The 21,920-nt window shown below is 43.1% G+C and overlaps 1 protein-coding gene across 1 annotated transcript in view; it reads left to right on the forward strand.

The window, feature by feature from the left end:
* DMBT1 (deleted in malignant brain tumors 1) overlaps positions 1–21,920 on the forward strand; it is a 572,499-nt gene that overhangs the window by 182,648 nt on the left and 367,931 nt on the right. Inside the window, exons 21-30 of the mRNA XM_033942984.1 lie at positions 4–375; positions 1,307–1,321; positions 1,585–1,623; positions 5,782–6,099; positions 7,031–7,045; positions 7,309–7,347; positions 11,558–11,875; positions 12,807–12,821; positions 13,085–13,123; positions 17,720–18,037. Of these exons, the coding sequence (XP_033798875.1) occupies positions 4–375; positions 1,307–1,321; positions 1,585–1,623; positions 5,782–6,099; positions 7,031–7,045; positions 7,309–7,347; positions 11,558–11,875; positions 12,807–12,821; positions 13,085–13,123; positions 17,720–18,037 (1,488 nt within the window). The remainder of the gene's footprint in view (positions 1–3; positions 376–1,306; positions 1,322–1,584; positions 1,624–5,781; positions 6,100–7,030; positions 7,046–7,308; positions 7,348–11,557; positions 11,876–12,806; positions 12,822–13,084; positions 13,124–17,719; positions 18,038–21,920) is intronic.

The raw sequence follows: 21,920 nt of genomic DNA on the forward strand, positions 1-21,920 counted from the left end.
CAGCTTCTCCCTGTGTGTACAGTCCTCAAAATACTCCGTTCTCTTCTTTACTTTCAGGATTTATGCATGCAATACAATTGGTGAACGGCTCAGACAGATGCTCAGGACGTGTTGAAGTTTACTACAATGGAACCTGGGGAACAGTTTGCGATGACAGTTGGGATATGACTGATGGCGATGTGGTGTGCCGACAGCTGGGCTGTGGAGTCGCTTCTTCTGCTCCCGGCAATGCCCGTTTTGGCCAAGGCACAGGAAATATTGTTCTGGATGAAATGAGTTGTACAGGAAATGAAAGTTACCTGACACAGTGCAACAACCAGGGCTGGAACCGTCATAACTGTGGCCATTATGAAGATGCCGGCGTCATCTGCTCAGGTACCCTTCTCTGTCTCTTATTTCGGTAGAGCTCAGTTAATGCAAATATATGTCAGTGTAGCATTTCTATAGTATATAAATAAAAGTTCTACCATTAAAGGAATTTCGGCACATGCCTTCCTCAGCTCTCTTCCACTCCCAACCCATGTCCTTGGTGTGATCTGGTCACATAAAATCAGCAAACGAATAGTACATAAAACAAGAATAAACCGTAAGATATAATTGATAGCACATACCATAAACTAACAAATCAGTGCAGAAATCCTCCAACAGAAGAATATCTAATTCATGTAGTCGCAAACCTACTATTTTGCAAAGTGAATCCAAGAAATCACACATACTAGAGAAGCTACAGAAAAGGACGGCAAAAATGAAATAAGGGATGGGACGACTTCCCTATGTGGAGGAGAGTGTGGCGTATCAGCCCCCTGAGGTTGTGGGTTCAAAGCCACGCTGCTCCTTGTGACCCTGGGCAAGTCACTTAATCCCCCTATTACCCCAGGTACATTCGATAGATTATGAGCCCACCAGGAGAAACAGGGAAAATGCTTGAGTACCTGAATAAATTAATGTAAACCCTTCTGAGCTCCCCTGGGAGAAGAGTATAGAAAATTGGATAGAGAAGAGACGGTTCAAGAAAGATATGATGGAAGCCTCTAAAATACTGAGTGGAAAGAGATGATGTGAACCACTTGAAACCTCTTTTCAACAATTCTAGGTCTAATGAACATGCGTTGAAGTTACTAAGTAGTAGATTTTAAAACAAACTGGATTGAGATCAGTTATGACATTATCAATTAGATTAAATTGATTACAAAGTTCTAATTTCCATTTGACAAGGAAAATGTGTTTGGTGAGATGTCTGGAGTCTGTTCCTTTCTTGGGTTGTATCACTCAGAGCTAACGCTTGGTTTTCTTTTTCTCCTAACAGCTTCTCAACTCTCGGGTAAGTGAAGGATTTGAGATTGATTTAATTTAGGAACAATCTGCCTTTTAAGGGTTATTGACCCACTCAATGGTTTTCCTGGAGTCCCTTCTTCTCTTTCCTTCCCAGGTCAGAAGACTTCCGAGGGTCCTTACTGCTAGGGAGGCTACAGTACGATCAGCCCTTCCACTAGTAGCTGTATAAAAGTATAAAACACATGATGTCTAGTGTAGATAAGAAGGTTCCTCCTTATACTGCTCTGTTCTTTTTCATTTCATTTGTAGTTACTTCAAGACCTTCCCTAACACTAAGTTCTGCAGATGGTAAGTGACTTCTCCTCCTCTCCCACGGTTCCCTTGGGGTAGCAGTCCTACTGCTCTGTCTTTGTCCCTTTTACAGCCATCCTACAAACAAATCATTAGCAGGAAGCCAAAACTGGCTGTATATACGATTATTCAGTCTCCAGCTATAAATCAGGTTGAGATACAGAGATCCTACATTCATAAGTACGCTTTATACCTGAGTTTAAAACTGTAAAATTATTGGGATTAGTATTGAAATGCCAATGCCAATGGTCTGCTCCCAAGCTGGCATTCAGCAGCTCTTAACTGGTCACTGTACCACAGAAGGTTTTTAGAGAATAGTAATCACCTGAGCTGAGTTGATGTAGAGGTCTGATTCTACAAAATAAGTTTTTAAAATGGTTATCCATTTGAGCTCCTCTGAATTTAGTACATCAAAGATAGAGATTTCTCAGCAGATTTTGTCAAATTGTTTCTGGCACCAAATATCTAACATCACAAGCGAATTGGATAAAGAGAATAATTGGTGAGCCAAAATTGAAGAGGAATCTATGGTAATAGATTGTGTTGTAGGTCAAGCTTAAGGAAGACCAGTAGATCATACAGTATATGAATCACATTCTCAGAGGTAGATACAGCTCTAGTAAGTAAATTGTTTAGGAAGTTTGCAAAAGGGAATTGCCAACTAGATCCCAAAATTCTTACCCACCCTTATTCAGTTGATTAATTAAGAACATAAGAATAGCCTATCTGGGTCAGACCAATGGTCCATCAAGCACAGTAACCTCACGGTGGCCAAACCAGGTCACTAGTACCTGGCAAAAACCCATAGAGTAGCAGAATTCCATACTACCGAGCCAGGGTAAGCGGTGGCTTCCCCCATGTCTTTATTAGATGGAGTGATGCCAGTGGGTTTAGGACAGATTGTTCTTACTTCCTTGGTAAAGGGCTCTGGTGTTGACCTTAATGCTTGTTCAAATTAGACCGGTGTCACATATCCCTTTTCTATTCAAAACGATGGAGGCAGATACGAAGTAATTGTTCCTGGGAAGAAATTATTGTATGTGCTTGACTGTCTGTTTTCATACTATGACTGTATTTCAAGATTGCATATTAGACCCCCAGACAATCTGAGTTTTGATCTAAACATAGTGGAGAAACAGTTTTATTGCTATGGATCACTTCTTTGAAAACTAATCTGGACAAGGAAATTCCAACTATGGTAATGCAGCTGGATTTGGCTTGGTTAACCATGACCGATTATTGGGTAGACTGGAAAAGTTCAGAATTCAAGATATAGTAATTAAATGGTTTTCCAGTTTCTCGAAATGCTTTGCATATAACTTGCCAGTGCTTATTTTCTTCATTTGGATCCTTTTTCCATTCTTTAAAGGATTTTTTTTGGCTCTAATAGCCTCTTTCACTTCACCTTTTAAGCACACCAGCTCTTGTTTTCTCTTCTTTTCACCCTTGTTAATATGTGGAATATATCTGGTCTAGGCTTCCACAATGGTATTTTTAAATAACATCCACACCTAGTTTACAGTCCTGACCTTTGCCACCAATCCTTTTAGCTTCTTTTTAACTATTTTCCTCATTTTATCATAGTCATCCTTTCAAAAATTAAATACTGCTACAGTAGATTTCTTTAGCAACGTCACTCCAGATAGCAGCTCAAATTTGATCACGTTATGATCATTGTTTCCCGGTGGACCCATTACAGTTATCTCCTGTACTATGGCTTGCATGTCACTAAGGTCCAAATCTAACAGAGCTCCCCCTCTTGTCGATTCCTAGACCAGTTGCCCCAAGAAGCAGTCTTTCTTATTATTTGTTTTTGTGTTAGGTGCCATTGACTTGGATTTGAGTCCTAGCGATGAATTACAGATCCAGAAAGAAGTTGGTTTTGTGCTAGTCCAACAAGGTCCTTCAGTGTCATCCCGATACTTCCCTAGTATCATGGTAAGCACGTCTGACCAAGGGAACCTCTTCTAGCACTACATGCCGATTCTTTATATCTCATCATCATCATCAAGTTTTCTTGGCAGAATATAGAAGTAGATTGCATCAAATGTGATCTTCCACCTCCAACAGTATCCATCTGCTGCTGCCCAGATGGGTGGTACATCATTAGTCTGCCATCTTCACTAAAACCAGTCCACCTTGGGAGACCGTGCTGGCATGAAAGCTTACAATTTCCCTTTTTTTTTTTACTTTTTACTGTGTCTTCCTACAGCTTGCCATCTCTTTCTTTCACCATGGCTTTCCTATTTCACTACCTCTTATTTCCTAGTCTCTCAATAACTCTGTCCTCTTTCTTCCCCCATCCATTAATTGATTCTATCTCTCCCACTGCCATCTGGCGTCTGCGTCTCCTATCTCTTCCCCTTCCATCCAGTATCTTTACCCTCTCCTCTCTCCCCGTTCCATCCAGCATTTTCCCCCCTCTCTTTCTCTCCCATCTACCCTGCATCTGCCTCCTTTATCCCCCCCCTTCCATGCAGCGTCTGCCTCCTTTATCCTCCCTTCCATCCAGGGTCTGCCTCCTCTATCCCTCCTTCCATTCAGTGTCAGCCTCCTTTATCACCGTACCCCTTCCATCCAGGGTCTGCCTGCTTTATGTATGTGGATATACTGTAAACCACCTATACGACCTCGACGGTATAGAAATTTTTAAAATAAATAAATATTTCTTTGGTTTTCTGTGTTCATCAGTGGCAGGGGCAGCATTGTGATAGCAGATTTATGGAGTACCATGGCACCCGTGTGATCCCCTTTCCAACATCTATGATCTGCTCTCTTTTCGTATACCTCCCTATGTCCAGCTTCTCCCCTTTCTTACTCTCTTACACGATTGTGTCTCTGCTCTTCTCTCTTTTTTCTATCCCTCTGTTGTGTTCAGCATTTCACTCCCTTTATTTTTCATCCGCTTGGTTCAGCATTTCTCTTTCTCTACTCTTCTTCCTCCCTCTACCTGCAGGCCCAGCATCTCTCTCCTTCCTTCCGGCTCCAGTCCCCCACCCCCTTTCATGGGTCCGGCACCCCTCATCATTCCCTCCATCTCCAATCAACCCCCTGCAGGTTCAGTACCCTCATTGTCTCTTCTCTCCATCTCCAGCCCCAGTTCCTCTGCATTCCAGCGCCTTTCTCACCCTTCCCTTGACTTCATCTCCAGATCTGGAGCCAGCCAGCTAGCAGCCAACACCTGGCCCAGAACAGGTCCAACGGCAGCACCAGCAGCAGAATCACCCCCACCCCCCGCAAGTCCAGTAGTCCCAGAAATGTCCCCCATGGATACAGAGACAGTGACTAACTCCCCCACTCCCATGGTCCAATGACAGCTAAAGTAGCAAACCTCTCCTGGTTCCAGCAGCACCAGCAAACCCTTCCTCTATGGTTGAAAAAAAAAAGAAAACCCTGTGATTACCGGACCCGCAGTTCACCCAAAGAGCAGTGAAAGGTTTTACTCCCTTACCTGCGGTAAACACGCTACAATTTCCCAATTCCTGTAGATTTACTGCAGTTTATCGCGGGTCCCTGTTCCAGTGTCATTCTCTACGCTCAGCACCATAATAAACAAAGCAAAACCCAGCTAAGCCTTCAGGATCCTTGCCAAATCAGCTAGAAGATTCCTCTTCCAAGCTCACACGACAGGGTGGTTCTGCCCCTTCCTACTCTGCCAGCTGCATTCCTGAGCCTTCCTGCTCCTTGTCAGCGTAGTTTAAAGTTCATTGCAAGAAAAAGAACAAAAAATCAATAGAAAATGGTGTTCCCTCAGCGTGCAGCTTCCCAATCCATTCACTCCTGATCTGGATCTCTGCTCATAATCCATTGCTTCCTTTCCTGATGTGTCTGCCTGCTTTGTCTCTAGAGGTTCACCAGGTGAAGGTCTCCTCCCCTTCCGAGGAGGGGGCCATTATATATTGCAGGGTCACCCAAGGGTTCAGGATTCTCCCTCCAGCTCTCTAGCAACCCCCTTTCCCTTCACACTCTAGGGCTGCTTCTGCTAGCACTAGGGGATCTTACACCAAGCCCTATTCTGGCCCCCATCCCCGCCTTGTTCTTAAAGGGGACTGGAAAAGGAAAGCTTTTCTCAGGATGGGACAACTCAGGGGTGTAATCCAGCTTCTCCCTGTGTGTACAGTCCTCAAAATACTCCGTTCTCTTCTTTACTTTCAGGATTTATGCATGCAATACAATTGGTGAACGGCTCAGACAGATGCTCAGGACGTGTTGAAGTTTACTACAATGGAACCTGGGGAACAGTTTGCGATGACAGTTGGGATATGACTGATGGCGATGTGGTGTGCCGACAGCTGGGCTGTGGAGTCGCTTCTTCTGCTCCCGGCAATGCCCGTTTTGGCCAAGGCACAGGAAATATTGTTCTGGATGAAATGAGTTGTACAGGAAATGAAAGTTACCTGACACAGTGCAACAACCAGGGCTGGAACCGTCATAACTGTGGCCATTATGAAGATGCCGGCGTCATCTGCTCAGGTACCTTTCTCTGTCTCTTATTTCGGAAGAGCTTAGTTAATGCAAATATATGTCAGTGTAGCATTTCTATAGTATATAAATAAAAGTTCTACCATTAAAGGAATTTCGGCACATGCCTTCCTCAGCTCTCTTCCACTCCCAATCCCTGTCCTTGGTGTGATCTGGTCACTTAAAATCAGCAAACGAATAGTACATAAAACAAGAATAAACCGTAAGATATAATTGATAGCACATACCATAAACTAACAAATCAGTGCAGAAATCCTCCAACAGAAGAATATCTAATTCATGTAGTCGCAAACCTACTATTTTGCAAAGTGAATCCAAGAAATCACACATACTAGAGAAGCTACAGAAAAGGACGGCAAAAATGAAATAAGGGATGGGACGACTTCCCTATGTGGAGGAGAGTGTGGCGTATCAGCCCCCTGAGGTTGTGGGTTCAAACCCACGCTGCTCCTTGTGACCCTGGTTAAGTCACTTATTCCCACTATTACCCCAGGTACATTCGATAGATTATGAGCCCACCAGGACAAACAGGGAAAATGCTTGAGTACCTGAATAAATTAATGTAAACCCTTCTGAGCTCCCCTGGGAGAAGAGTATAGAAAATTGGATAGAGAAGAGACGGTTCAAGAAAGATATGATGGAAGCCTATAAAATACTGAGTGGAAAGAGATGATGTGAACCACTTGAAACCTCTTTTCAACAATTCTAGGTCTAATGAACATGCGTTGAAGTTACTAAGTAGTAGATTTTAAAACAAACTGGATTGAGATCAGTTATGACATTATCAATTAGATTAAATTGATTACAAAGTTCTAATTTCCATTTGACAAGGAAAATGTGTGTGGTGAGATGTCTGGAGTCTGTTCCTTTCTTGGGTTGTATCACTCAGAGCTAACGCTTGGTTTTCTTTTTCTCCTAACAGCTTCTCAACTCTCGGGTAAGTGAAGGATTTGAGATTGATTTAATTTAGGAACAATCTGCCTTTTTAGGGTTATTGACCCACTCAATGGTTTTCCTGGAGTCCCTTCTTCTCTTTCCTTCCCAGGTCAGAAGACTTCCGAGGGTCCTTACTGCTAGGGAGGCTCCAGTACGATCAGCCCTTCCACTAGTAGCTGTATAAAAGTATAAAACACATGATGTCTAGTGTTGATAAGAAGGTTCCTCCTTATACTGCTCTGTTCTTTTTCATTTCATTTGTAGTTACTTCAAGACCTTCCCTAACACTAAGTTCTGCAGATGGTAAGTGACTTCTCCTCCTCTCCCACGGTTCCCTTGGGGTAGCAGTCCTACTGCTCTGTCTTTGTCCCTTTTACAGCCATCCTACAAACAAATCATTAGCAGGAAGCCAAAACTGGCTGTATATACGATTATTCAGTCTCCAGCTATAAATCAGGTTGAGATACAGAGATCCTACATTCATAAGTACGCTTTATACCAGAGTTTAAAACTGTAAAATTAATGGGATTAGTATTGAAAGGAGGTTAAAGTGGGTTGGAGAGTTTCTTTCTAGGAAATGCCAATGGTCTGCTCCCAAGCTGGCATTCAGCAGCTCTTAACTGGTCACTGTACCACAGAAGGTTTTTAGAGAATAGTAATCACCTGAGCTGAGTTGATGTAGAGGTCTGATTCTACAAAATAAGTTTTTAAAATGGTTATCCATTTGAGCTCCTCTGAATTTAGTACATCAAAGATAGAGATTTCTCAGCAGATTTTGTCAAATTGTTTCTGGCACCAAATATCTAACATCACAAGCGAATTGGATAAAGAGAATAATTGGTGAGCCAAAATTGAAGAGGAATCTATGGTAATAGATTGTGTTGTAGGTCAAGCTTAAGGAAGACCAGTAGATCATACAGTATATGAACCACATTCTCAGAGGTAGATACAGCTCTAGTAAGTAAATTGTTTAGGAAGTTTGCAAAAGGGAATTGCCAACTAGATCCCATTCCAGCAAAATTCTTACCCACTCTTATTCAGTTGATTAATTAAGAACATAAGAATAGCCTTACTGGGTCAGACCAATGGTCCATCAAGCCCAGTAACTTCACGGTGGCCAATCCAGGTCACTAGTACCTAGCAAAAACCCATAGAGTAGCAGCGTTCCATACTACCGAGCCAGGGTAAGCGGTGGCTTCCTCCATGTCTTTATTACATGGAGTGATGCCAGTGGGTTTAGGACAGATTGTTCTTACTCCCTTGGTAAAGGGCTTTGATGTTGACCTTAATGCTTGTTCAAATTAGACCGGTGTCACATATCCCTTTTCTATTCAAAACGATGGAGGCAGATACGAAGTAATTGTTCCTGGGAAGAAATTATTGTATGTGCTTGACTGTCTGTTTTCATACTATGACTGTATTTCAAGATTGCATATTAGACCCCCAGACAATCTGGGTTTCGATCTAAACATAGTGGAGAAACAGTTTTATTGATATGGATCACTTCTTTGAAAACTAATCTGGACAAGGAAATTCCAACTATGGTAATGCAGCTGGATTTGGCTTGGTTAACCATGACCGATTATTGGGTAGACTGGAAAAGTTCAGAATTCAAGATATAGTAATTAAATGGTTTTCCAGTTTCTCGGAATGCTTTGCATATAACTTGCCAGTGCTTATTTTCTTCATTTGGATCCTTTTTCCATTCTTTAAAGGATTTTTATTGGCTCTAATAGCCTCTTTCACTTCACCTTTTAAGCACACCAGCTCTTGTTTTCTCTTCTTTTCACCCTTGTTAATATGTGGAATATATCTGGTCTAGGCTTCCACAATGGTATTTTTAAATAACATCCACACCTAGTTTACAATCCTGACCTTTGCCACCAATCCTTTTAGCTTCTTTTTAACTATTTTCCTCATTTTATCATAGTCATCCTTTCAAAAATTAAATACTGCTACAGTAGATTTCTTTAGCAACGTCACTCCAGATAGCAGCTCAAATTTGATCACGTTATGATCATTGTTTCCCGGTGGACCCATTACAGTTATCTCCTGTACTATGGCTTGCATGTCACTAAGGTCCAAATCTAACAGAGCTCCCCCTCTTGTCGATTCCTAGACCAGTTGCCCCAAGAAGCAGTCTTTCTTATTATTTGTTTTTGTGTTAGGTGCCATTGACTTGGATTTGAGTCCTAGCGATGAATTACAGATCCAGAAAGAAGTTGGTTTTGTGCTAGTCCAACAAGGTCCTTCAGTGTCATCCCGATACTTCCCTAGTATCATGGTAAGCACGTCTGACCAAGGGAACCTCTTCTAGCACTACATGCCGATTCTTTATATCTCATCATCATCATCAAGTTTTCTTGGCAGAATACAGAAGTAGATTGCATCAAATGTGATCTTCCACCTCCAACAGTATCCATCTGCTGCTGCCCAGATGGGTGGTACATCATTAGTCTGCCATCTTCACTGAAACCAGTCCACCTTGGGAGACCGTGCTGGCATGAAAGCTTACAATTTCCCTTTTTTTTTTTAAATTTTTACTGTGTCTTCCTACAGCTTGCCATCTCTTTCTTTCACCATGGCTTTCCTATTTCATTACCTCTTATTTCCTAGTCTCTCAATAACTCTGTCCTCTTTCTTCCCCCATCCATTAATTGATTCTATCTCTCCCACTGCCATCTGGCGTCTGCGTCTCCTATCTCTTCCCCTTCCATCCAGTATCTTTACCCTCTCCTCTCTCCCCGTTCCATCCAGCATTTTCCCTCCTCTCTTTCTCTCCCATCTACCCTGCATCTGCCTCCTTTATCCCCCCCCCCTTCCATGCAGCTTCTGCCTCGTTTATCCTCCCTTCCATCCAGGGTCTGCCTTCTCTATCCCTCCTTCCATTCAGTGTCAGCCTCCTTTATCACCCCACCCCTTCCATCCAGGGTCTGCCTGCTTTATGTATGTGGATATACTGTAAACCACCTATAGGACCTTAACGGTATAGAAATTTTAAAAATAAATAAATATTTCTTTGGTTTTCTGTGTTCATCAGTGGCAGGGGCAGCATTCTGAAAGCAGATTTATGGAGTACCATGGCACCCGTGTGACCCCCCTTTCCAACATCTATGATCTGCTCTCTTTTCATATACCTCCCTATGTCCAGCTTCTCCCCTTTCTTACTCTCTTACACGATTGTGTCTCTGCTCTTCTCTCTTTTTTCTATCCCTCTGTTGTGTTCAGCATTTCACTTCCTTTATTTTTCATCCGCTTGGTTCAGCATTTCTCTTCCTCTATCCTTCTTCCTCCCTCTCCCTGCAGGCCCAGCATCTCTCTCCTTCCCTCCGGCTCCAGTCCCCCACCCCCTTTCATGGGTCCGGCACTCCTCATCATTCCCTCCATCTCCAATCAACCCCCTGAAGGTTCAGTACCCTCATTGTCTCTTCTCTCCATCTCCAGCCGCAGTTCCTCTGCATTCCAGCGCCTTTCTCACCCTTCCCTTGACTTCATCTCCAGATCTGGAGCCAGCCAGCTAGCAGCCAACACCTGTCCCAGAACAAGTCCAACGGCAGCACCAGCAGCAGAATCACCCCCACCCCCCGCAAGTCCAGTAGTCCCAGAAATGTCCCCCATGGATAAAGAGACAGTGACTAACTCCCCCACTCCCATTGTCCAATGACAGCTACAGTAGCAAACCTCTCCTGGTTCCAGCAGCACCAGCAAACCCTTCCTCTATGGTTGAAAAAAAACAGAAAACCCTGTGATTACCGGACCCGCAGTTCACCCAAAGAGCAGTGAAAGGTTTTACTCCCTTACCTGCAGTAAACACACTACAATTTCCCCATTCCTGTAGATTTACTGCAGTTTATCGCGGGTCCCTGTTCCAGTGTCACTCTCTACGCTCAGCACCATAATAAACAAAGCAAAACCCAGCTAAGCCCTCAGGATCCTTGCCAAATCAGCTAGAAGATTCCTCTTCCAAGCTCACACGACAGGGTGGTTCTGCCCCTTCCTACTCTGCCAGCTGCATTCCTGAGCCTTCCTGCTCCTTGTCAGCGTAGTTTAAAGTTCATTGCAAGAAAAAGAACAAAAAATCAATAGAAAATGGTGTTCCTTCAGCGTGCAGCTTCCCAATCCATTCACTCCTGATCTGGATCTCTGCTCATAATCCATAATCCATTGCTTCCTTTCCTGGTGTGTCTGCCTGCTTTGTCTCTAGAGGTTCACCAGGTGAAGGTCTCCTCCCCTTCCGAGGAGGGGGCCATTATATATTGCAGGGTCACCCAAGGGTTCAGGATTCTCCCTCCAGCTCTCTAGCAACCCCCTTTCCCTTCACATTCTAGGGCTGCTTCTGCTAGCACTAGGGGATCTTACACCATGCCCTATTCTGGCCCCCCCTCCCCGCCTTGTTCTTAAAGGGGACTGGAAAAGGAAAGCTTTTCTCAGGATGGGACAACTCAGGGGTTTAATCCAGCTTCTCCCTGTGTGTACAGTCCTCAAAATACTCCGTTCTCTTCTTTACTTTCAGGATTTATGCATGCAATACAATTGGTGAACGGCTCAGACAGATGCTCAGGACGTGTTGAAGTTTACTACAATGGAACCTGGGGAACAGTTTGCGATGACAGTTGGGATATGACTGATGGCGATGTGGTGTGCCGACAGCTGGGCTGTGGAGTCGCTTCTTCTGCTCCCGGCAATGCCCGTTTTGGCCAAGGCACAGGAAATATTGTTCTGGATGAAATGAGTTGTACAGGAAATGAAAGTTACCTGACACAGTGCAACAACCAGGGCTGGAACCGTCATAACTGTGGCCATTATGAAGATGCCGGCGTCATCTGCTCAGGTACCTTTCTCTGTCTCTTATTTCGGTAGAGCTCAGTTAATGCAAATATATGTCAGTGTAGCATTTCTATAGTATATAAATAAAAGTTCTACCATTAAAGGAATTTCGGCACATGCCTTCCTCAGCTCTCTTCCACTCCCAATCCCTGTCCTTGGTGTGATCTGGTCACTTAAAATCAGCAAACGAATAGTACATAAAACAAGAATAAACCGTAAGATATAATTGATAGCACATACCATAATCTAACAAATCAGTGCAGAAATCCTCCAACAGAAGAATATCTAATTCATGTAGTCGCAAACCTACTATTTTGCAAAGTGAATCCAAGAAATCATACATACTAGAGAAGCTACAGAAAAGGACGGCAAAAATGAAATAAGGGATGGGACGACTTCCCTATGAGGAGGAGAGTGTGGCGTATCAGCCCCCTGAGGTTGTGGGTTCAAACCCACGCTGCTCCTTGTGACCCTGGTTAAGTCACTTATTCCCACTATTACCCCAGGTACATTCGATAGATTATGAGCCCACCAGGACAAACAGGGAAAATGCTTGAGTACCTGAATAAATTAATGTAAACCCTTCTGAGCTCCCCTGGGAGAAGAGTATAGAAAATTGGATAGAGAAGAGACGGTTCAAGAAAGATATGATGGAAGCCTCTAAAATACTGAGTGGAAAGAGATGATGTGAACCACTTGAAACCTCTTTTCAACAATTCTAGGTCTAATGAACATGCGTTGAAGTTACTAAGTAGTAGATTTTAAAACAAACTGGATTGAGATCAGTTATGACATTATCAATTAGATTAAATTGATTACAAAGTTCTAATTTCCATTTGACAAGGAAAATGTGTGTGGTGAGATGTCTGGAGTCTGTTCCTTTCTTGGGTTGTATCACTCAGAGCTAACGCTTGGTTTTCTTTTTCTCCTAACAGCTTCTCAACTCTCGGGTAAGTGAAGGATTTGAGATTGATTTAATTTAGGAACAATCTGCCTTTTTAGGGTTATTGACCCACTCAATGGTTTTCCTGGAGTCCCTTCTTCTCTTTCCTTCCCAGGTCAGAAGACTTCCGAGGGTCCTTACTGCTAGGGAGGCTCCAGTACGATCAGCCCTTCCACTAGTAGCTGTATAAAAGTATAAAACACATGATGTCTAGTGTTGATAAGAAGGTTCCTCCTTATACTGCTCTGTTCTTTTTCATTTCATTTGTAGTTACTTCAAGACCTTCCCTAACACTAAGTTCTGCAGATGGTAAGTGACTTCTCCTCCTCTCCCACGGTTCCCTTGGGGTAGCAGTCCTACTGCTCTGTCTTTGTCCCTTTTACAGCCATCCTACAAACAAATCATTAGCAGGAAGCCAAAACTGGCTGTATATACGATTATTCAGTCTCCAGCTATAAATCAGGTTGAGATACAGAGATCCTACATTCATAAGTACGCTTTATACCAGAGTTTAAAACTGTAAAATTAATGGGATTAGTATTGAAAGGAGGTTAAAGTGGGTTGGAGAGTTTCTTTCTAGGAAATGCCAATGGTCTGCTCCCAAGCTGGCATTCAGCAGCTCTTAACTGGTCACTGTACCACAGAAGGTTTTTAGAGAATAGTAATCACCTGAGCTGAGTTGATGTAGAGGTCTGATTCTACAAAATAAGTTTTTAAAATGGTTATCCATTTGAGCTCCTCTGAATTTAGTACATCAAAGATAGAGATTTCTCAGCAGATTTTGTCAAATTGTTTCTGGCACCAAATATCTAACATCACAAGCGAATTGGATAAAGAGAATAATTGGTGAGCCAAAATTGAAGAGGAATCTATGGTAATAGATTGTGTTGTAGGTCAAGCTTAAGGAAGACCAGTAGATCATACAGTATATGAACCACATTCTCAGAGGTAGATACAGCTCTAGTAAGTAAATTGTTTAGGAAGTTTGCAAAAGGGAATTGCCAACTAGATCCCAAAATTCTTACCCACCCTTATTCAGTTGATTAATTAAGAACATAAGAATAGCCTTACTGGGTAAGACCAATGGTCCATCAAGCCCAGTAACTTCACGGTGGCCAATCCAGGTCACTAGTACCTAGCAAAAACCCATAGAGTAGCAGCGTTCCATACTACCGAGCAAGGGTAAGCGGTGGCTTCCTCCATGTCCTTCTTAGATGGAGTGATGCCAGTGGGTTTAGGACAGATTGTTCTTACTCTCTTTGTAAAGGGCTCTGATGTTGACCTTAATGCTTGTTCAAATGAGACCATAAGAACATAAGAACATAAGAAGCGCCATCTCCGGATCAGACCTTCGGTCCATCAAGTCCGGCGATCCGCACACGCGGAGGCCCTGCTAGGTATTCACCTGGCTTATTTTATAGCCAACCATATCTTTATATGCCTATCTCAAGGAGATATGCATCTAGTTTGCTTTTGAAACCTAGGACTGTCGATTCCGCAATAATCTCCCCTGGGAGAGTATTCCAGATGTCAACCACTCTCTGTGTGAAGCAGAACTTCCTGACATTAGTCCTGAACTTGCCCCCCCTTAGCTTCATTTCATGTCCTCTTGTCCGTGTCAAATTGGACATTGTAAATAATCTTCTCTGCTCTATTTTGTCAATTCCTTTCAGTATTTTGAAGGTCTCGATCATATCCCCACGCAGTCTCCTTTTCTCAAGGGAGAACAATCCCAGTGTTTTAAGTCGATCCTCATATTCCTGGGAAGAAATTATTGTATGTGCTTGACTGTCTGTTTTCATACTATGACTGTATTTCAAGATTGCATATTAGACCCCCAGACAATCTGAGTTTCGATCTAAACATAGTGGAGAAACAGTTTTATTGCTATGGATCACTTCTTTGAAAACTAATCTGGACAAGGAAATTCCAACTATGATAATGCAGCTGGATTTGGCTTGGTTAACCATGACCGATTATTGGGTAGACTGGAAAAGTTCAGAATTCAAGATATAGTAATTAAATGGTTTTCCAGTTTCTCGGAATGCTTTGCATATAACTTGCCAGTGCTTATTTTCTTCATTTGGATCCTTTTTCCATTCTTTAAAGGATTTTTTTTGGCTCTAATAGCCTCTTTCACTTCACCTTTTAACCACACCAGCTCTTGTTTTCTCTTCTTTTCACCCTTGTTAATATGTGGAATATATCTGGTCTAGGCTTCCACAATGGTATTTTTAAATAACATCCACACCTAGTTTACAGTCCTGACCTTTGCCACCAATCCTTTTAGCTTCTTTTTAACTATTTTCCTCATTTTATCATAGTCATCCTTTCAAAAATTAAATACTGCTACAGTAGATTTCTTTAGCAACGTCACTCCAGATAGCAGCTCAAATTTGATCACGTTATGATCATTGTTTCCCGGTGGACCCATTACAGTTATCTCCTGTACTATGGCTTGCATGTCACTAAGGTCCAAATCTAACAGAGCTCCCCCTCTTGTCGATTCCTAGACCAGTTGCCCCAAGAAGCAGTCTTTCTTATTATTTGTTTTTGTGTTAGGTGCCATTGACTTGGATTTGAGTCCTAGCGATGAATTACAGATCCAGAAAGAAGTTGGTTTTGTGCTAGTCCAACAAGGTCCTTCAGTGTCATCCCGATACTTCCCTAGTATCATGGTAAGCACGTCTGACCAAGGGAACCTCTTCTAGCACTACATGCCGATTCTTTATATCTCATCATCATCATCAAGTTTTCTTGGCAGAATACAGAAGTAGATTGCATCAAATGTGATCTTCCACCTCCAACAGTATCCATCTGCTGCTGCCCAGATGGGTGGTACATCATTAGTCTGCCATCTTCACTGAAACCAGTCCACCTTGGGAGACCGTGCTGGCATGAAAGCTTACAATTTCCCTTTTTTTTTTTAAATTTTTACTGTGTCTTCCTACAGCTTGCCATCTCTTTCTTTCACCATGGCTTTCCTATTTCATTACCTCTTATTTCCTAGTCTCTCAATAACTCTGTCCTCTTTCTTCCCCCATCCATTAATTGATTCTATCTCTCCCACTGCCATCTGGCGTCTGCGTCTCCTATCTCTTCCCCTTCCATCCAGTATCTTTACCCTCTCCTCTCTCCCCGTTCCATCCAGCATTTTCCCTCCTCTCTTTCTCTCCCATCTACCCTGCATCTGCCTCCTTTATCCCCCCCCCTTCCATGCAGCTTCTGCCTCGTTTATCCTCCCTTCCATCCAGGGTCTGCCTTCTCTATCCCTCCTTCCATTCAGTGTCAGCCTCCTTTATCACCCCACCCCTTCCATCCAGGGTCTGCCTGCTTTATGTATGTGGATATACTGTAAACCACCTATAGGACCTTAACGGTATAGAAATTTTAAAAATAAATAAATATTTCTTTGGTTTTCTGTGTTCATCAGTGGCAGGGGCAGCATTCTGAAAGCAGATTTATGGAGTACCATGGCACCCGTGTGACCCCCCTTTCCAACATCTATGATCTGCTCTCTTTTCATATACCTCCCTATGTCCAGCTTCTCCCCTTTCTTACTCTCTTACACGATTGTGTCTCTGCTCTTCTCTCTTTTTTCTATCCCTCTGTTGTGTTCAGCATTTCACTTCCTTTATTTTTCATCCGCTTGGTTCAGCATTTCTCTTCCTCTATCCTTCTTCCTCCCTCTCCCTGCAGGCCCAGCATCTCTCTCCTTCCCTCCGGCTCCAGTCCCCCACCCCCTTTCATGGGTCCGGCACTCCTCATCATTCCCTCCATCTCCAATCAACCCCCTGAAGGTTCAGTACCCTCATTGTCTCTTCTCTCCATCTCCAGCCGCAGTTCCTCTGCATTCCAGCGCCTTTCTCACCCTTCCCTTGACTTCATCTCCAGATCTGGAGCCAGCCAGCTAGCAGCCAACACCTGTCCCAGAACAAGTCCAACGGCAGCACCAGCAGCAGAATCACCCCCACCCCCCGCAAGTCCAGTAGTCCCAGAAATGTCCCCCATGGATAAAGAGACAGTGACTAACTCCCCCACTCCCATTGTCCAATGACAGCTACAGTAGCAAACCTCTCCTGGTTCCAGCAGCACCAGCAAACCCTTCCTCTATGGTTGAAAAAAAACAGAAAACCCTGTGATTACCGGACCCGCAGTTCACCCAAAGAGCAGTGAAAGGTTTTACTCCCTTACCTGCAGTAAACACACTACAATTTCCCCATTCCTGTAGATTTACTGCAGTTTATCGCGGGTCCCTGTTCCAGTGTCACTCTCTACGCTCAGCACCATAATAAACAAAGCAAAACCCAGCTAAGCCCTCAGGATCCTTGCCAAATCAGCTAGAAGATTCCTCTTCCAAGCTCACACGACAGGGTGGTTCTGCCCCTTCCTACTCTGCCAGCTGCATTCCTGAGCCTTCCTGCTCCTTGTCAGCGTAGTTTAAAGTTCATTGCAAGAAAAAGAACAAAAAATCAATAGAAAATGGTGTTCCTTCAGCGTGCAGCTTCCCAATCCATTCACTCCTGATCTGGATCTCTGCTCATAATCCATAATCCATTGCTTCCTTTCCTGGTGTGTCTGCCTGCTTTGTCTCTAGAGGTTCACCAGGTGAAGGTCTCCTCCCCTTCCGAGGAGGGGGCCATTATATATTGCAGGGTCACCCAAGGGTTCAGGATTCTCCCTCCAGCTCTCTAGCAACCCCCTTTCCCTTCACATTCTAGGGCTGCTTCTGCTAGCACTAGGGGATCTTACACCATGCCCTATTCTGGCCCCCCTCCCCGCCTTGTTCTTAAAGGGGACTGGAAAAGGAAAGCTTTTCTCAGGATGGGACAACTCAGGGGTTTAATCCAGCTTCTCCCTGTGTGTACAGTCCTCAAAATACTCCGTTCTCTTCTTTACTTTCAGGATTTATGCATGCAATACAATTGGTGAACGGCTCAGACAGATGCTCAGGACGTGTTGAAGTTTACTACAATGGAACCTGGGGAACAGTTTGCGATGACAGTTGGGATATGACTGATGGCGATGTGGTGTGCCGACAGCTGGGCTGTGGAGTCGCTTCTTCTGCTCCCGGCAATGCCCGTTTTGGCCAAGGCACAGGAAATATTGTTCTGGATGAAATGAGTTGTACAGGAAATGAAAGTTACCTGACACAGTGCAACAACCAGGGCTGGAACCGTCATAACTGTGGCCATTATGAAGATGCCGGCGTCATCTGCTCAGGTACCTTTCTCTGTCTCTTATTTCGGTAGAGCTCAGTTAATGCAAATATATGTCAGTGTAGCATTTCTATAGTATATAAATAAAAGTTCTACCATTAAAGGAATTTCGGCACATGCCTTCCTCAGCTCTCTTCCACTCCCAATCCCTGTCCTTGGTGTGATCTGGTCACTTAAAATCAGCAAACGAATAGTACATAAAACAAGAATAAACCGTAAGATATAATTGATAGCACATACCATAATCTAACAAATCAGTGCAGAAATCCTCCAACAGAAGAATATCTAATTCATGTAGTCGCAAACCTACTATTTTGCAAAGTGAATCCAAGAAATCATACATACTAGAGAAGCTACAGAAAAGGACGGCAAAAATGAAATAAGGGATGGGACGACTTCCCTATGAGGAGGAGAGTGTGGCGTATCAGCCCCCTGAGGTTGTGGGTTCAAACCCACGCTGCTCCTTGTGACCCTGGTTAAGTCACTTATTCCCACTATTACCCCAGGTACATTCGATAGATTATGAGCCCACCAGGACAAACAGGGAAAATGCTTGAGTACCTGAATAAATTAATGTAAACCCTTCTGAGCTCCCCTGGGAGAAGAGTATAGAAAATTGGATAGAGAAGAGACGGTTCAAGAAAGATATGATGGAAGCCTCTAAAATACTGAGTGGAAAGAGATGATGTGAACCACTTGAAACCTCTTTTCAACAATTCTAGGTCTAATGAACATGCGTTGAAGTTACTAAGTAGTAGATTTTAAAACAAACTGGATTGAGATCAGTTATGACATTATCAATTAGATTAAATTGATTACAAAGTTCTAATTTCCATTTGACAAGGAAAATGTGTGTGGTGAGATGTCTGGAGTCTGTTCCTTTCTTGGGTTGTATCACTCAGAGCTAACGCTTGGTTTTCTTTTTCTCCTAACAGCTTCTCAACTCTCGGGTAAGTGAAGGATTTGAGATTGATTTAATTTAGGAACAATCTGCCTTTTTAGGGTTATTGACCCACTCAATGGTTTTCCTGGAGTCCCTTCTTCTCTTTCCTTCCCAGGTCAGAAGACTTCCGAGGGTCCTTACTGCTAGGGAGGCTCCAGTACGATCAGCCCTTCCACTAGTAGCTGTATAAAAGTATAAAACACATGATGTCTAGTGTTGATAAGAAGGTTCCTCCTTATACTGCTCTGTTCTTTTTCTTTTCATTCCCTCTTCCATTCCCTCGCCCCTCTCTCCACTAAAACCATATCCTATTCCCGTAAGGCCCCTTTGTACCTCCCATACCACAGAGAACTGAAACAGAAATGGCAAGCTGTAGAACGAAAATGGAAAAAATCTAAATCCCCTACAGACAGACACTCCTGGAGGGTCATTATTAAATTCTACAATACTATTCTAAAAAAAGCAAGGAAAAACTTCTACAGTGACAAAATCTCCAAATCCAACAACCAGAGTAGCACATTATTTAACATCTGGCGTTCTTTAACCTCCAAAAATGACTCCATCCTCCCCTCTTCCCCCTTAGCCGATTCTCTAGCAAAGTTCTTCAGCGATAAGGTCTCCACTTTGAGATGCTCCTTCCCACCTGCAATCTCCTACAAATCTCTGATTCCAATCGTCCCCAACCCTATCCCAATAGTTTCCTACCCCATCCCAGCCTATAGATCCTGGTCTTCCTTCGAACTAGTTTCTGAATCCCTGGTCCATAATCTCTGCCTCAAACTGAAATCATGCAACTGTACCTTGGATCCATTCCCCACCTACCTTTACTAGAACACTCTCCCTCAGGCCATCTCATCTCTTACCATTCTCAAAAATTCTGCCCTCCATTTGGGTCTATTCTCCCCATAAATGGGCCATATCTCCTTAACCCCACTACTGAAAAAACCTGATCTAGACCCTTCCACACCATCCAGCTACTGTCCAATAGCAAACATTCCTCTCCTTACCAAGATGCTTAAATCCATCATATTCACTCAACTATCTTCCTACCTTGAAAAATTCTCCATTCTTCTATCCTACCAATACGGCTTCCGTCCCAACTTCAGCACCCAATCCCTTCTGACCTCCTTAATCTCAAAAGTTCAACATCTCCATTCTCGCAACAAGTTCGCCGTCCTTCTACAATTCGACCTCTCTGCAGCTTTTGATGTCGTCCATCATGATATCCTAATTTACCAACTCACCGAGATAGGCATTAACTCCACAGTCCTTGAGTGGTTCTTGAAGTTCTTACGCTCCCGCTCCTACACAGTCAACATGAAGGGCACTTCTTCCTCCCCCTGGAACCCAATATGTGGAGTCCCACAAGGCTCACCTCTCTCTCCTATCCTCTTCAACATTTACATGTCCACCTTTAAACTCCTCCATCTCTCCCCACTTGAAACACTTTACACTTACGCAGATGACATCTTTGTTTTCCTCGAGACCAACTGGAACCTCACCAACCTCTCTGCGAACATATCCTCATGTATATCGAACCTTCAATCCTGGGCCCACACTGTGCAGATGAAACTGAATGAATCCAAAACAAAACTTCTCTGGCTCGGCCCAAAACTGGACCAACTGCACCTCCATCCCACTGTCCTCTGGCCCCACCCTGCATCTTGAATACTTAAGTAAAATTCTGGGAGTCATCATTGACTCTACACTTTCCTTCAACGACCACCTCAATTCCATAATAAAAAAATGTTTCTTCAGCCTTCACATGCTAAGGAAAGTGAGAACCTGTTTCCATCAAAAACACTTTGCCGTCCTAGTCCAATCCACCATCCTTTCCAGACTGGACTATTGCAACTTTATCTACCTAAGCCTAACATAGAAAAACCTTCAAAGACTGCAGCAGATTCAAAATGCCGCTGTTAAGCTTATCTTCGCAAAAAGCAAATTCGACCACGTCTCACCACTTTTGTCCAAGCCCCACTGGCTCCTGATAATCTCCAGAGTCCACTTCAAATGTGCCTGCCTTACTTTCAATATCCTACACGGCATTCTCCCCCCTTTATAATATTGTAGTTCTCCCCTCTTTTCCTATTGTGTCTGTATAGATGATGAAAAAAAAAAGTCAAGTATGTTAAAATTGTTTGTCTTTCCATACTCCTGTTAATTTTTTAATTATTATTGTACAACACTTAGTATCTTAAGATAAGCGTTTAATCAAATAATTGAATAAACTTGAAACTTTTATTCCTCTTTCTTGGAATTCCTCTAACCCCAATTCCACCAGATCTACCCAAAAATTTAAACTTTCATTTCCCTCTCGAAAAGGCGTTTCCCCTGTAGGAAAACTAGGTTCCTCCCTCCCTTTCAGAATCACTGAGATCTGGAACAATCTTACCTCCCCTCTTAGGAATCTGAGCTCCCTCCAACTCTTCCGTAAACATCTGAAAACCTGGTTATTTTCAAAAATGTAACTCTTCCTCTCTCTGGTTACTCTGTCCTAAATTTTCTCTTCATTTTGTCTTTTCCCATCACTGGAGTTCCTTTCTACCCTAACCCTTGTTAACCGTTTCGAGCTTTGCGAATGTAGAGATGATGCGGTATACAAACCCAAGGTTTAGTTTAGTTTAGTTTATTTCAAGACCTTCCCTAGCACTAAGTTCTGCAGATGGTAAGTGACTTCTCCTCCTCTCCCACGGTTCCCTTGGGGTAGCAGTCCTACTGCTCTGTCTTTGTCCCTTTTACAGCCATCCTACAAACAAATCATTAGCAGGAAGCCAAAACTGGCTGTATATACGATTATTCAGTCTCCAGCTATAAATCAGGTTGAGATACAGAGATCCTACATTCATAAGTACGCTTTATACCAGAGTTTAAAACTGTAAAATTATTGGGATTAGTATTGAAAGGAGGTTAAAGTGGGTTGGAGAGTTTCTTTCTATGAAAT

Source organism: Geotrypetes seraphini, chromosome 4 (genome assembly GCF_902459505.1).
Source record: "Geotrypetes seraphini chromosome 4, aGeoSer1.1, whole genome shotgun sequence".
In the NCBI taxonomy this organism is placed as follows: domain Eukaryota; kingdom Metazoa; phylum Chordata; class Amphibia; order Gymnophiona; family Dermophiidae; genus Geotrypetes; species Geotrypetes seraphini.